Source organism: Leuciscus leuciscus (assembly GCF_965113295.1).
Source record: "Leuciscus leuciscus genome assembly, chromosome: 9".
Lineage (NCBI taxonomy): Eukaryota > Metazoa > Chordata > Actinopteri > Cypriniformes > Leuciscidae > Leuciscus > Leuciscus leuciscus.
In genome coordinates, this window is record NC_138733.1 from 17,990,326 (window position 1) to 18,005,684 (window position 15,359).

General features: G+C 37.9%; 2 protein-coding genes across 3 annotated transcripts; both read left to right on the top strand.

The window, feature by feature from the left end:
• Positions 1–756: 756 nt before the first annotated feature.
• On the top strand, positions 757–5,442 carry thap12b (THAP domain containing 12b). Its single transcript, XM_082178853.1, has 5 exons — positions 757–1,006; positions 1,592–1,712; positions 1,808–1,915; positions 2,197–2,233; positions 2,740–5,442. The coding sequence occupies exons 1-5, from the start codon at positions 918–920 to the stop codon at positions 4,629–4,631; spliced, it is 2,247 nt and encodes a 748-aa protein (XP_082034979.1). The 5' UTR covers positions 757–917; the 3' UTR covers positions 4,632–5,442.
• Positions 5,443–6,657: 1,215 nt separating this feature from the next.
• On the top strand, positions 6,658–14,934 carry map6b (microtubule-associated protein 6b). 2 transcript variants are annotated; one of them, XM_082178855.1, is made up of 4 exons: positions 6,658–8,588; positions 10,646–10,862; positions 12,264–12,303; positions 13,503–13,635. In XM_082178855.1, exons 1-3 carry the CDS (start codon positions 7,873–7,875, stop codon positions 12,297–12,299), a joined length of 969 nt encoding a protein of 322 aa, XP_082034981.1. In that variant the 5' UTR covers positions 6,658–7,872; the 3' UTR covers positions 12,300–12,303; positions 13,503–13,635. The 2 variants fall into 2 exon arrangements, with proteins under 2 accessions (XP_082034981.1, XP_082034980.1); XM_082178854.1 differs by lacking the exon at positions 12,264–12,303 and having other exon boundaries at positions 13,503–14,934.
• Positions 14,935–15,359: the final 425 nt, after the last annotated feature.

A 15,359-nucleotide genomic window follows, 5' to 3' on the forward strand; every position in this document is an offset into this window, starting at 1 on the left:
TGAACATCGTTCACTGATGACTTTGTGCATTTACATCAGTGAAAGCTAAGGCTGATTTTCAAAAGGGAAAATTGCTTACAGACTCTCAACAATTGAGCTATGGAGGCTGAAAAACGATTATTTCAAATCCAAGTATTTATTTGTTTGGATACGAGGCGGTGTAAAATCTGCATTATGATGAAGATTATTCAGTAAAGTGTTCTGATTTAGCTGTGCTTGAAACCATAACAAGCAAATTAACTAAATTGACCCATACTGACACGTATTATCTTAGATAATAACAGATAGTCTCATCTTATAGAACCAATTTATTTGTTTAACACACTGTTAACATTTTAGAAAGACTAAACTGAGAAGAATTAAACTTAGAATTCGTATCTATAAAAATGTCGTTGTGTTAAAAAAAGACGACCGAATTGGGTACAAAATGTATTTATATTATTATTATTTTTATGATTATTGTTGTTAATTATTGTATTTTATGACATTTGGAGGTAAACAGTAAAAAGAAAAGGGGGAAAAAAACGCGTTTATTTAATCCACAATCTCCACATAGGCGGACTCTCGTCACGGAGCGCATATATAAGCAGGAATAGATTGTGGATTAAAAATATGAAAATGCACGCATAGCATAGTTGGCCTGCTATTTCGAATCAACGATTCAGACCGGTTTTGTGAACCGGTTGAAAAGATTCATTGAAACGATCTGAATCAAAATTGATTCGTTCCTTTCAGTATGGCTGATGCATTGTGGGATTGAAACGAATTGCATTGTGGACTGGCACGCCAACAATACTGGTGCTCTATACTTGCGCGCCTTTTTCATTTCTGTAATGTTGAAATTATTATTAATGACAGCATAACTAATATAGTGCCTAGAAGGCTGTACTAAGTTTTAATCAGACATTCAATGCACAATGCCAAATTTTTGTGCCGCTCCCAACTGTACCAGGAAAAGCACCCAGTCCGATTTAGCTTTCTTTAGGTTTCCAAGGGATCCGAAGAGGTATGACTTTTTTTTTAAAAGCTTCATAACACTATCACTGCCGTGTTGTGTTTAAATGCAATTAATTTATTCTGACTACTGATATGAAACTAATCCTGGGAAAGGTAAGCCAAAGTTTCACCTGCAAGTTACTGATGTTTTCTCAGTGCAGTTAGTGCATGTTGACATGACACTTATCAGTGCGACTAACGAGTCTTCTGCTATTTACACGTGTGTCTGCGTCGATTTACTCTTTAGCTAAACTTTTTTCATATTGCATGTATATAGATAGATGAGATCCTCCTATATATTTGTAGTGAAACTAATATTTACTTAAGTATATATTAAATATGTTTGTATTATTATATTAGTAATACTGTAGTGTTTTCTTGCAGGTGTTTCCCTCTCCTAACTTAAAGAAATCATAACCTGTCACAATTTCAAATGCAAAAACACATTGTTAATCGAAATCCAGTGTTTGAATTGGAGAGGGACAAAAAACATATGCCCATCAACAAAACATGTCAGTGTAAATGTCAAACTAAAATGTGTTGCAAGAAATGAATAATTGTTCATGCTTCGTTGCTTCGTTGTGTATTTGCGCAGATGTAGGTTGTGGGTGGAGAACTGTCGGCGTGCAGATCTGGAGGAGAAAACGCCTGATCAGCTGAACAAGCACTACCGACTGTGTGCAAAGCACTTTGAACCGGCCATGATATGCAAAACTGTAATGCAAAATAGCAATGAGTTATCGGAATGTTTTATCATATTATCTAATACAATTCTGAGATGTTCTGTTTCTCTGTTGAATGTGTTTTTCAGAGCCCTTACAGGACAGTACTACGGGACACTGCTATTCCCACGATTTTTGATTTAACCAGCCACCTCGGCAATCCTCACAGCAGACATCGCAAACGAATCAAAGTTCTGGTAGAATACTTTTTTTTTTTCAGGTGTTCTCATAAATATTAATATTCTACCACTGTGTATTCTTTTGAATCTTCTTCATTCCTTCTTTTGAATCTAAACTACATAATAACAGATTTTTTACAGTAAAGTATCATATTTCACATTATTAGTGATAACGTCAGTAAATGTAACATTATAAATCAGCTCAATAGTTATTATATGTTTGTTATACAAGTGTACTTAAGTAATTGAATAGTTAACATTCAATATAAAATTACACTTTTCATTCTTGTTTCCCTCAGACGGATGAAGAGGTTCGGAAAATCAAAGAAAGACGATGTAAGTAAGACATAATTGATTATTACTTGGCTCTCTGGAGTATTTGATTCAGCGGTCAGATATTTTTAATATTTACTGTCATCAATGGCAACGCTGATATCACTCTGCTCATTTGGGTTACTGAAACCTTCGCGCTACCTTCATGTCTCTCATATAACGCCGCCGACTCGTTCGCTCTTGTTCATATAAACGCAACTGCCGCCATCTTGATCCCAGTTGAAGTGAAAGTGTTTGTGTGTAGTGAAATATTGTTACAGTGTTTTTCTTCTTGCTAGGCCAATTACTTTGTAGGTTGTAAGATAATATACAAGACAAATTTCTACACATGTTTGTTTGGATCAACGATTACCCAATTTATTTTGTAATATTTTTGTAACGTTGCCTTGTACCTGTACTTGTGTAATGACAATAAAGTTGAATCTAATCTAATCTAATCTAATATTGACCGTTTGACTGTACGTTAACCCTTACGTAACTGATTTATGTTTGTGACTTTATCTCTTTAGTGGAGTCTTCAATTGAACAACTGCTCTCGAAAAAAGACTGTGATGCTCAAGATGAGAGCGAGACCACTGACGACGTCCCACAACTGACGCCCGAACAAAAAGACCTGAGAGAGTTCTTAAGATCTTCGTTTGAAGTCATGGTTTTGATAGGAAGGCAAAACTTTCCATTCAGTTGCAATGCAGGAGAAGATGAGATTAGCTCTAAGGAGGAGGAACGGCTCTTCACGACAGGTACCTTTCAAGCACTAATTGAGAACCGGATCAATGCGGGCGATGAGTTTCTCGGAAGGAGGTTCGAGGCGGCGGCTGTTAATGAGGACTATTGCCCGGCTGTTCAGCAGAAGCAGCTGCTGGAGGTCTGCGAGAGATGCGTCCGTGAAGAGATCCTTCAGCAAGTCCGAGAATGTCGCTTCTTTTCGATCGTCACAGGGGAGTTAGTGGACTTCCCAGAGGGAGAACACCTGCCTGTATTCCTGCGCTTTGTAGACCAAGCCAACACTCTTCGAGAAGAATTCATAGAGTTCCTCTCATTTGAAGGAGAGGAGGTTGCTGTCGCTGAGAGATTGGAGACTCAGTTGACGAAGGGATGGGGCCTGAGTATGGAACACTGCAGAGGACAAGCGCATGCGGGATCTGGTATACTTGGGACCAAGATGAAGGTCATCGCTGCCCAGCTCAAGGAGAAATATCCCATGGCGGTGATCACGCCCACTTCCACCTGTGCACTTAACGTTCATCTTGCTAATGGCATGCCGATGACCGGAGTGCAAGTCGTGATGTCAGTTCTGAAAAAGACGAATGCGTTTTTTAAAACATCTCCGTTGCTGCAGACCGAACTCGATAACGCTCTATCCATTCTGTGTCAGGGAGACACGGAAAAAGAAAACCTCCTCAAAGAGGGCTCGCGTTCAACCTGGACCGATCTTCATAATGTGTTCGAGATGGCCGTCGATTTGATGGAGCCGCTTCTGCTGTGCATGGACAGCATACATGACAATGAGGATCTGAAGTGGAACGACCAAATCACCAATGATGCTTACGCTATTTCAGAGGCCTTGGCGGACTTTGAGTTCATCGTGACTTTGGTTATTTTGAAGAACGCCCTGTCTTTCACGAGGGCTTTTGGTAAGAACTTACAAGGAGAGACCATTGATGTGTTTTTCGCTGCCAACAGCCTGACAGCAGTACTGCATTCGTTGCACGAGGTATCGGACAATCTGGAAGTATACCACGAATTCTGGTTCGAAGAGGCTGTCAGTTTGGCGACTGCAATGGAGATCCCTGTCAAAGTCCCGAGGTTGTTTCTTCGGAAGCAACAGGCGGTAAAGACCATGGAAATCCAGGCGGAGTCGTTCTTTAAAGAGTATCTTACGCTGCCGGTTATGGAGTACATCACGCAGGAGGTCAAGGACATCTTCTCTGAGAATCATCTCAAGGCGCTCAAGTGCTTGTCTCTTGTCCCCGCGGTCATGGGCCAAATGAGGTTCAATACTTCCGAGGAGACCCATGCGGACATGTACAGGGGCGATCTGCCCCATCCAGACACATTGCCGGCTGAACTGCATTGTTGGAGGATAAAATGGAAACACAGAGGCAAGGAAGTAAGCTTGCCATGCACCATTCACGAAACCCTTCAGCACTCCGATGTGAAGTTCTTCCCAAATGTTAATGCGTTTTTGAAAATATTAGCCACGTTGCCGGTGCTGAAGCTTGATGGGAGTCACGGTGAAACTGCCCAAAGACGCTTACAGGCTTACCTCACAGACACTGCGGTAAACCAAAGGTGTAAGAATCTGGCTGGGCTAAACATCAATTACCATATAAAGACAGACCTGGAAGAAATGGTTCAGTGTTATATAAAAAGTTACCCAGAAGAAAGTGAGAGTGATTGACCGGTAAAACATATAGACTCTCCCAAGTATCAACTGCAAAAATATTTGAGCTGGAAATGTGATGTTGTTTTGCATAACATTTTATAAGTTCCCTTTGCTTTTCGTCATGATGCCAATTGTTTATTTTCATGTCTTCCCCCCCCCCCCCCCCCAGGAGAAATATAGAGCTATTTTTACATTTGTGAGGACCGTCAAAAAGATTCACCATGCGAGTATCTACATCAAGATGTGGTCTTGCTTTGTTTCGTTTGCTTGACTCACTAGTGTGAAGCTGGATTGATAAAAGACAAAACTGACATACATTGAAAATCAACTATTAAAGACAAGTTTGTGTTTGTATAAACTGGTCCAAAGGGTAAATTAAATAAAAACACTTTTGATGCTGTCTTCTACAATCATGTAAATTCTTTGTACTGCCACAGTCATACATTATTGCAGTTACTGACTGTATATATTTACTTGGCAACACTTTACAGTAAGATCCCATGAGTTAACGTTAGCAAAACATTTGTTACAGTATTAATCTTTGTTAGCGTTACTTAATAAACATTTGTTTATTGTTAGTTTGTGTTAGATCAAGTCCATTGAATAAAATGATTTTAATAACGTAAATAGTAGCAAATAATAACATAATTTTAATCATGTAAATAACGTAAAAAGTAGATTTTGAAATTAAAATGAACTAAGATTAATAAATGCATTAGAAGTGTTTTTCATTGTTAGTTCATGTTAACTAATGCCGTTAATCACTTAGAAGAAAATATGTGACTACATTTCTGCCATCTGTCATTAACAGCATTTTGTGAAAATACATCAGCATAGCCTGTTGACATTATGCCTAATTAAATCATGTTTGTCTTTCAGAATATTTAGTAAATATTAAGTAAACCTTATAAAACCTATTTGCAATGCAAATTCTAAATGCATAACATAAATTGTAAAGTAATGTTTAAGCATAATATTGCATGAATAACATCTGTTGCTCTTTGTATTTATAGTTGATTCAACTTTGGTCCTCGAGAGCAGCATTTGTATAAAATCATGCCAGTTGGAACTACTTGGGTGTCTGTAGATAGGTGATACAATTAGAATAAAAAAAGACTTATACATGAGGGCTTGCAAAAAAAAAAATTTATTCAATCACCAAGAAGCTGCCGCCGATTTAATACAAATCTCAAATAGACGGCACTTCTAGCTCACAGGGAGATTCAAGTGGATTTGTATCCATGTGCATGTAAATTTAAAACATGAAAAACAGCTAAAAGTACACTTGTATTGTCATACTGTCTTATCATCCAACTGCGGATTAGAAGGAAAAGGCAAAAGGGCAAAAATTTGAGGATACTGAACAGCAGGCCAAACGGTGTGCATGCTATATCACTTTGAAAGGCTTGTGATTTCAGGTTTTTCCTCACTTGTCACTTTAAGTCTACTTCTGGAATATCTGACATAATATTTTAATCCAGCAGCCATGTCACCCTGTAGCCCAAGACTGGTTGCCCACTGAAGCTAAGCAGGGCTGGGCCTGGTTAGTACCTGGATGGGAGACCTCCTGAGAAAACCAGGTTGCTGCTGGAAGAGGTGTTAGTGAGGCCAGCAGGGGGTGCTCACCCTGTGGTCTGTGTGGGTCCTAATGCCCCAGTATAGTGACGGGGACACTATACTGTCAAAGAGCACCGTCCTTCGGATGAGACTTTAAACCGAGGTCTTGACTCTCTGTGGTCATTAAAAATCCCAGGATGTCTTTCGAAAGAGTAGGGGTGTAACCCCGGCATCCTGGCCAAATTTGCCCAGTGGCCTCTGTCCATCATGGCCTCCTAATCATCCCCATACTGATTGGCTTCATCACTGTCTCCTCTCCACCAGTAAGCTGGTGTGTGGTGGGCGTTCTGGCCCAATATGGCTGCCGTCGCATCATCCAGGTGGATGCTGCACATTGGTGGTGGTTGAGGAGATTCCCCCTTCTATGTAAAGCGCTTTGAGTGCTGAGAAAAGCGCTATATAAATGTAATGAATTATTATAATATTTTAATTGAGGTAAGGTGTTATACTTTTCAATTTGGCCATTCAATCATTGTTAAGCTGGATGCAAAGCTGCATTGAGCTCACCATGCGAGAGTGCCCCACCCCATGGGCTACAATACATGTACAACACATGCTGCTATCATTGCATGTGCCACTAGATGGTATGTTATACACATGCACGAATGAAACAAAGGAAACTGGAAGTAGCTTCATTAATGCTGGGTGGGTCCAATATTAACCCCAAATCACAAAAACACATGCACTCAGTTGTAAGTGCTGGAATTTTCACAGAATATCTTCCAAATTGCATTTAAATCAAATTGGAAAACGTATACCAACCACCATTAACTTCTAAATTTCCCTAAGCTAAGAGAGCATATCGTATTTGGATTGAACAATAAAACTAGAGCTTTTAAAAAGTTAAAGTGAAAGCATGTGTTTTATTCATAGTCATAATTGTAACTGTCAAAATTTGCTTAATTGATCAATTGTACCCAATAGAAAGCTGCAAACAATACAATAACAATTTTAAATGTATATAATCATTAATCATAACAATCATTCGATTAAAATAACTTAACACAGTCCCACATGTTTAAGTGTAGCCTATTGTGCTCAAGACATAATGCATCAATAATAGACTATTTTAATATTGCATGAATCAAATCTGTTTTATGGTGTGTTTTTACTAAAATACACCACCAACTCTTTTTAGACCCCTAGTAACCAATGCAATATATACATACGGGTCTTCAGATCAACAAGTTCCAGAATCATGTAGCCTTTGCAGTGGGTGGAGGATGCGCGAAGTGTGTCAGTCTTGAAATGGTTAAACGAGCGGCGTCTCCACCCGATGCTGTCCAGACGCTGATGGCTGCAGGTGATAGTTCACTCCGCACATCACGACCGGGGCGGTGTCTTTGTCTTACAGCTGTCAATGAAGTCGCCTGGACGGTGTCTTCGCTTCACTCTAAAGAAACATTTCATTTGTAACTGAAAGAAAACAATCGCGTCGAAATTACTAAGCCGCAAGTGCGCAAGCGCGTGCGCTACGATACAGAGGATTTCAAGAGTCTGGAAGGATTTCTCGCATCACAAGGAGCATTAATAGGAAGAAGCATCGCTCCCCTGATACAATTTTGATTGTGGGCGTTGTATTCCTCATTTCTGAGTTTTTTCTCTTCAGATTCAAGCCTTCGCCTCGTCGTTATCGATCATGGCATGGCCCTGTATAACCAGGGCTTGCTGCATCAACCGCTTCTGGAGTGAGTTGGACAAAGGTGACATTGCAGTGCCTTTGGTTTTCACGAAGTATTCAGACGTGGCCGAGGTGCAACATCTGCACCCTCAACCCAAAGCAATAATATCACAGAAGCCGGTCACCACAGAAGCTCAACCTGCCCATAGCGCTCAGCAGGAGGCGTCGGCCAGAGCGACTCACGCCGCTCCTGATGCCGCAGCATCATCATCTCAAGATGGGTCAGGCGCTTCTGTGATGCGCGAGGATTTCAGAGCCTGGAGTGTCCGTCCGGAACGAAGCTGCAAACCCAGAAACGACTATCAGCCATCAAAGACCCCTTTCAACAACGTCACTCAGTACCAGAAAGATTATAAAGCGTGGCCCATTCCGAAAAAAGGGGATCATCCATGGATTCCCAAAACCACTTCTGCTGCACCCTGTAAGGCCGAGGAGGGCAAGGTCTCCAAAAAGGAGCAGGCCACATCTGAGGTTGAAACCGGTGTGGAAAAATGTGAGATTGAGGAAAAGCAGCACGAAAAAGAGAGTAAAGAAAGTAGAAAGAAGTTAGACAAAAAAGAGCACGAGGGGAACAAATTGGAGCAAAATGTTACAGTGGAGGGGAAGAGGAGGTCAGCTGCAGATGCTCTCAACAGGCAGATCAAGCAGGAAGTCACATCTGGAAGCTCATATAGGTAAATATTTCATTTTGTGTTTCATTTGTATGCAGTTAACAACTTTCTGATTGGTGTCTGTCAAACAATCCTGATCAAGAAAGTTCATGGCAGTATTCATATATTTTCTTCTTATTTTTTTATTATTAATAGACTGATATTAAGAATAATATATTAATCGTACAATATTTAGCTGTTTTGAGATTATTGGCCAATTCCCAGCTTACAATTTTTGGCTCACAGAACATTCTGGGAAGATTGATGGTTGTAACAATTTAGAGAATGCTCTGTCATGTGCAACTTTAATGAAAGGCTTATTTTTGGTTACCAAAAAGATCCTACAGAGAACATATAGAATGTATTGTTTGGTCCCCCCCTCCCCAAGATTCTGTGTCTGCTGGGTTATTCATTGATTAACAGAATTGTAATTTCCAACATCTGTCTACAATGCTCTTGTCAACTGATTAAATAAACGTTTTTATGCTAATTTTGAGTAAATATTAAACAAAAAACTAGGTGTTCTTTGCATTTATTTCTTGTGTGCTTCCTTCAAATATTTCTTGATTACCATTAAATGATGATATTGATGATGTACCCAAAATCAACTCCCTTGTTGGGTCTGTAAATACAGTCTCGCCAATGTTACATTCAAGAGATTTAATCCTGTATAGATTAATTTTTGTACTAGTTTGTTATTGTACATAGACACAAAGCTGTAACCAAATATTGAGATTTGGGAGAACCAAAAGTAGAACTGGTCATTAAAAAACCCTCACTGATCATCCACTGATCTGATTATTTGCTATTTTTACATAAAAACAAGCCTATCAGATCACTGTAACCATGTAGCCTCTGAAACAGAAGATTTTATCAATGAACCTTATGTAAGAGCAAGATGTAAGGTGAGATTTATATCCAGTCTTTGAAAAATATCACCAGTCACCAGTGGAAAGCCTCTGAGGCTTTTCAGCCTGAAATATGTTGAGTCATTCTTGAGTTTTCAGATCGTTTTGTGCACACTCACTCTACTTTTATAAAACAGATGCACCTCAATGTCCCTGATTTCTTTACAACCCTTATGAAAAGCAAATATATTTCCCTATATATATATATATATATATATATATATATATATATATATATATATATATATATATATATGACTGATCAATATATTAAATGGTTTAACAGTATACTTGATGTTTTTCTTATATATTTTTATAATATACATTATAAATGTTTCATATTTTCAAGCTAATTAACAAAAGCACACCTGCATGTCCTTAAGTATTTAGCCAAGAGACTATCACTGTGCTGAGGAGTGCACAGTCATTATTTTTTAATATATAGTAAATGTTTGCTTAATGAAATTTGGCCAATTGCAACCGAACCACAGGCTATACTCTCCAGTACAATGGTAACCCCAAAAACTCAGACACACAAGAAAATCTTTTAAATTCCAAAATAATACAACATTAAACACTAACAGATCTCCCCCTATATTAATATTGAGCAATTTTCTCTCCTTTAACAGTCAGAAGCAAAGCATGCTGGGAACTAGAAATCTGTTGTTACTCATTCCGTGAATGCGTGTGTATACATTTATATGGGAACATGTATGTGCAATATATGTACACAATAAAGGATCAAAATTTGTGAATATTACATGTAATGCTATTTTTGTCTTCATTTATAAATATTTTATATGTATTAATATATAGCCATACATGGTCAGTGCATATATTGCAGTATATTGAAAAATATATGCACTAGTTTCTCAAATATGGAAATATATTATGTTTTGCAGTATATTCCCATATATTTTTGTTCCGTAAGTGAAGGCATCAGTTTGATGCTGAACGCTAACTTTACTCTCTTTAAATAGTCCAGAGCCTCAACTATTGATGTCAACTAAATAAAGTATATGTATATTGTCACATGGTGGCTGATCTTTTGTCAGGTTATTGGTCTTCTAACAATGAACCATTAACCATATTTGATTACTCTGCCCTCATGTATATGTATAATTATAAAAGCCTAGCATTCATTTTAAAAAACGACTTTGCTTGTTTCTCCAGGACGGAGTTCAAGGCTTACACAGATGTCAAACCAGTGAAACTCATCAAAGCGAAATCTCAGTACAAACCCCTAGTGGAGGAAAAGACCAACCTGGAGACCAGTTACAGCTCCACCTTTAAAGGAGAGCAGGGCAAACCTCAGGCCACAGACAACAAGCTGGTGGACCGCCGTCGGATACGAAGCCTGTACAGTGAACCGAGCAAAGAGTCCAGCAAGGTATGATGTTTTTTCAGGTCATCAGTTTATGTTGCCATGTTGCCTGGTTTTATTACCATATCAGTGAAATCAACAACTCCAGATATGAGCGTAATCATCAAAAATGTAATTACACTGTGAGGGATGAAATTGTAATACTTTCTAAATGTGGGGCTCCAATGTTTGTGAGTCTAATGCTGTTAATTCTTAAAGGTATAGTTCACCCATCATTTTACTCGCCCTCATAACAGTCCATGCAGTATAACTTTAGTATTATTTATAAACTATTATAGAATTTTGATTTGTTGTGTTTAGTTTTAGTAAACTCTATGGAAGCTTGTTTCCGCCACTGAAAAAAGAAGGTAATTGTGATTTTTTTAATCTCGCAATTCTGACTTTTCTTGCAATTACGAGTTTATATCACGCAATTGTGAATAATAAATGTCAGAATTGCGAGATATAAACTTGCAATTGCAAAAAAAGTCAGAACTGCGAGATATAAACTCGCATTTGCGAGAAAAAATTGAGAATTGCAAGATATAAACAGAAAAAAATCTAAATTGCAGGATATAAATTCAGAATTGCGAGTTTATATCTTTCAACTCTGACTTTATAACTCGCAATTGCGATTTCATATCTCTCTCTTTTTCCTCTCACAATTGCGAGTTTAGATCTCAGAATTCGGAGAAAAATAAGTCCGAATTGTGAGTTAAAAGTCGCGATTATCTTTTAATGTTTTTTTTTTTATTCTATGGCAGAAACAAGCTTCCACAAATCTCAGGGCTTCCACATACACTTATTTTAATTTTAGTTAGTTGCTAAGGCAATATTTCTATTTTTTTTTTAATTATTTTTTTTTCAATATGATTCAGTTTTAGTTAACAATAACAACACTGATTCCACAACTTATTTTATTAGTAGACATTTTGAAGAATTGTTCTGTTCCTATTTGCCATTCAATTAGCCCCCATTGAACTGGAACTTTCCAGCTTTAAAAGAAAGCAAAAACACAATAAAAGTGTCTCTTAAGACTTTTGATGTCATGATAGATTCATGTGACAAAACAGACTGACATTAGATAATCTTCTCATCCTGTGAGCTGTTAACTGGATGGTGGATCAAACGATTCACTGAAAATATCAGACGATTCGTTCACAGATCAGTCAACAGGAGCTTTATTACAGAAACATTCTAACTCAGAATCCTATCCTATCTGTTTAGTAACCATGGTAATTTCACTTGTGAAACAGAACGTCCTCCACAGAAGAAAGTCATACAGGTTTGGAACGACTTGAGGGTGAATAAATAATAATAGAATTATTCCTTTTAATATAAAAGCAAATATGTTGCAAGAGGACAATTTTGTAGTGTTTCTGTGCATGTAATGTGTTGATGTAGCCCCTGCCTCTCTCACTCTCATAGGACTGTTCTGACAGTGACAGCAGCTCTGTTCTGTAGTCAGGTGTGTTCAGTGATTCTTTTGGACAGCATGGATCTAGAGTATTTCACCATACAGCTGCACCATCACAGAGATCCTCAGTGGGACAGATTCTGATTAAATCCTCCTCACAATGAGGATTTGCTCAACAACACTATGCCTTTTTTTATTTTTATTTTTTTTGCATGAAACTAGTATCTTCACTATCAAGAGGGGCTATTTGGCTTCCATTGTAACCGAATGCAAATGATTTATGCAAGGTTACTGGCTTCAGAAAAGATACTAATAGGTTTCTGCTCCATTAGTATCGAAAGTAAGCTCACACTGATCACTGCGATCATGCTATTGTGCAAGGCGTTTGAATGAAGTGCGATCTTGCAAAATAGCAGAAATTCTCCATTATTGGAAAGTATAGGTAAACGGGGATTAATCACAAATTATATATGTTATATATAAACTTTTGTGACAAGTTTTGAACTGCATCTCTTATTTTGAGTATGCAGAACAAATCACCTCTTGTTTTGAACACATCATCTACATTTAATAGGGCCTGAAAATCACATTCTAACACACATTTCTGTCATGAGATGACTAACTTGGATGCCACTATACTAATTGAAACATGATTCACATTTTTAGAATTATTTTATTGACGTTTTAAATGTACAGTGTGCACTGGAGGGCCAATTATTATGTTTCTACTGTAAATTACACACTTTTGCTGTTTATTTATTTGTTTCCTAACCGTATGATGCTCAGGGGGTCCAAGCGTTTAGGTAAAAACTACACTACCATTAAAAAGTTTGGAGTTAGTAAGATTTTTGGAAGAAGTCTCTTATTCTCACCAAGGCTGCAACAATATAATGCAAAAAATACAGTAAAAACAGTAATATAATAAAAAATATTATACTTTAAAATAACTGTTTCTTATTATAGCATTCTTTTGTGAATAGAAATTTCAGCATTTATTTGAAATGGAAATATTTTGTAAAATTGTAAATGTTTTTAATTTAACTTTTGATCAATTGAATGTGCCACTCTTTTTTTTTTTTATCATACTCTAACTGACCCCAAACTTTTGAACTGAAGTGTATATGGTGAACGTAATATTTTTAAAAACTTAAAACGAACTTTAACAGTTAAATATATAATAGGCATGTGCTGTTTTGCAGATTTGAATAATGCACCAAAATGTCTCTCTTTTTTTTTTTTTTTTCCTGTAGGATAGGCATCATTTATCACTTTCCAAGCCAAAAAAGACAACAAGCCATAGCAAAACAGTGAAAAGAGCAAAGGAGAAGCCAATCGCTGGGAGTCAAGCTGCCAAGAAGAAAACTTCAGTGAGCAACCAGGAGCCAAAGCCAGAGGGAGGGGTCACCAAGAAAAGCAAAGAAATGATCAACAGACTAGCCGAGGGAAAAGATTAAGTGCACTTTTGTGTTTGGGGGGGTTGAGGAGGCTATAATATGGAATAGAGGACTCTCATCCCCATGTTCATGACCTTACTCTAATGGCCCGACTCTGATGGTGTCTTTTCCTACGTATTGTAGTAGATCAAGGCTTGTCTGCTTGATTTGTCTTGACTGTGCGGCCACTGTCCTGTCTATTATGAATCTATCTTTGCTTTCGCCCCGCATCTGGCTCCCTTTCCATGTACATCAATAGCTTTCTCTGTGGCAAAGATGATTACCGGATCCTTGTTGCATGCTGCCTCTGAACAAATGGCCATAAGCCTTATTATATAAGATAAGGTTTTTGCTTTATCTTGCATTGAAAGATATTTACTGGTTGTTTCTTTCAAGCAATCTCATTTAATGTGATATGGACTTCATTTGAAGTATATGGACCACTCTAATTAGATGCACCAATAGCCATAATATTTTTCACAACACATTCAGATTATAGCAATATTATATGCCTCACTTACGGACACAAGAATGTCTACAATTCTCAAACCGCATGTTTAATGATTGTGTGACAGTGTTACACTGGAAATTAGCTGGAGCTTCACGAGTCAACAAGTGCACCATGTTTAGCAAATGAACACGATTTAGATTCAAAATGAGTATTTCAGTACTTATAACAACAGTGCCAGTCACCAGGCATGGTCTCTCTTAAAGTGTGATTGTTACCTTGTAGTGTAGAGCATTATGCTATGGAAACATATTTATGCTCAGCTTGCTCTGCTCTCAATAAAGCAACATTCAGATGTGATCTCATATGCTCCATGCAATGTAATACAGAGAATTTGCTGATGTAAACCTTAAAAAACTGCCTGCTTTCCTTGCATTTAATTTTGATGATTGAATTGGGAAGAATGCTGCTAACCATACAGCTGAGGTCCATGCGATTGACAGACAGAAGCATGCCCATCCTAGTCATCTGTATGTTAAACATCATTCTGACCCGATCTGTTTTGTGAGCGTGGTCCAGGAGGGGTGAGAGCCCTCTCAGTGTAAATCTACAGCCTCTTGGTTCTGAGCTTCTCCTGGGTTTTCCTACACGTGCTGTGCACACCATTCTAGGTGCTATCCTCAAGCTATGCTTTCCATAACAGTAGTGCCTGTATATTGAGCAACATAGGGCCATCAGATGTCCAAGTGGTAATTCTAAGTGTGATGTGTATGTTGTGAGCTTGCACTGAATGACATTGATTAAAATCATTAAATAAATACATTTGTGATGTGTTTTGTTTCTTTAAACTTTAAAGGTTGATCAATCTATTAATAGAAAAGCCTTTTCTGGATATGAGCTAAGCATTATAGAGGAAAACTGGTTTTAAAGAGATAAAAACTCATTCATGTGATGCTATTGCTCACACTTGAAGCAGCTGGACACTTGAAACACACAGTTGAGGATGGTGGTGTTATTGGCCTTCCGTGTCAGAAAAGGAACATTGCAGATGCGCTGGACTCAGTCGTCCTCACAAAATTCAATAAATAATTTAAGTCTCAGGCTCTGCATAGGGCTGGCAAATTCAGGTCTCTGCACGAATAGTGTTTGGGTGTGGTAAAGTGAAAATGAAGACAATGGGGCAATGTGACTTTTAGTAAAAATGTGAAAAAGGATAAATGAAATGG

Bases quoted from the DNA above. Each gene is read 5' to 3' on its own strand.
- thap12b (XM_082178853.1), top strand. From the start codon at position 918: ATGCCAAATTTTTGTGCCGCTCCCAACTGTACCAGGAAAAGCACCCAG. The intron at 1,007-1,591 runs GTATGACTTTTT...GTATTTGCGCAG, and splicing joins TTTCCAAGGGATCCGAAGAG to ATGTAGGTTGTGGGTGGAGA. The intron at 2,234-2,739 runs GTAAGTAAGACA...TTATCTCTTTAG, and splicing joins GAAAATCAAAGAAAGACGAT to TGGAGTCTTCAATTGAACAA.
- map6b (XM_082178854.1), top strand. From the start codon at position 7,873: ATGGCATGGCCCTGTATAACCAGGGCTTGCTGCATCAACCGCTTCTGG. The intron at 8,589-10,645 runs GTAAATATTTCA...TTGTTTCTCCAG, and splicing joins ACATCTGGAAGCTCATATAG to GACGGAGTTCAAGGCTTACA. The intron at 10,863-13,502 runs GTATGATGTTTT...TTTTTCCTGTAG, and splicing joins CGAGCAAAGAGTCCAGCAAG to GATAGGCATCATTTATCACT.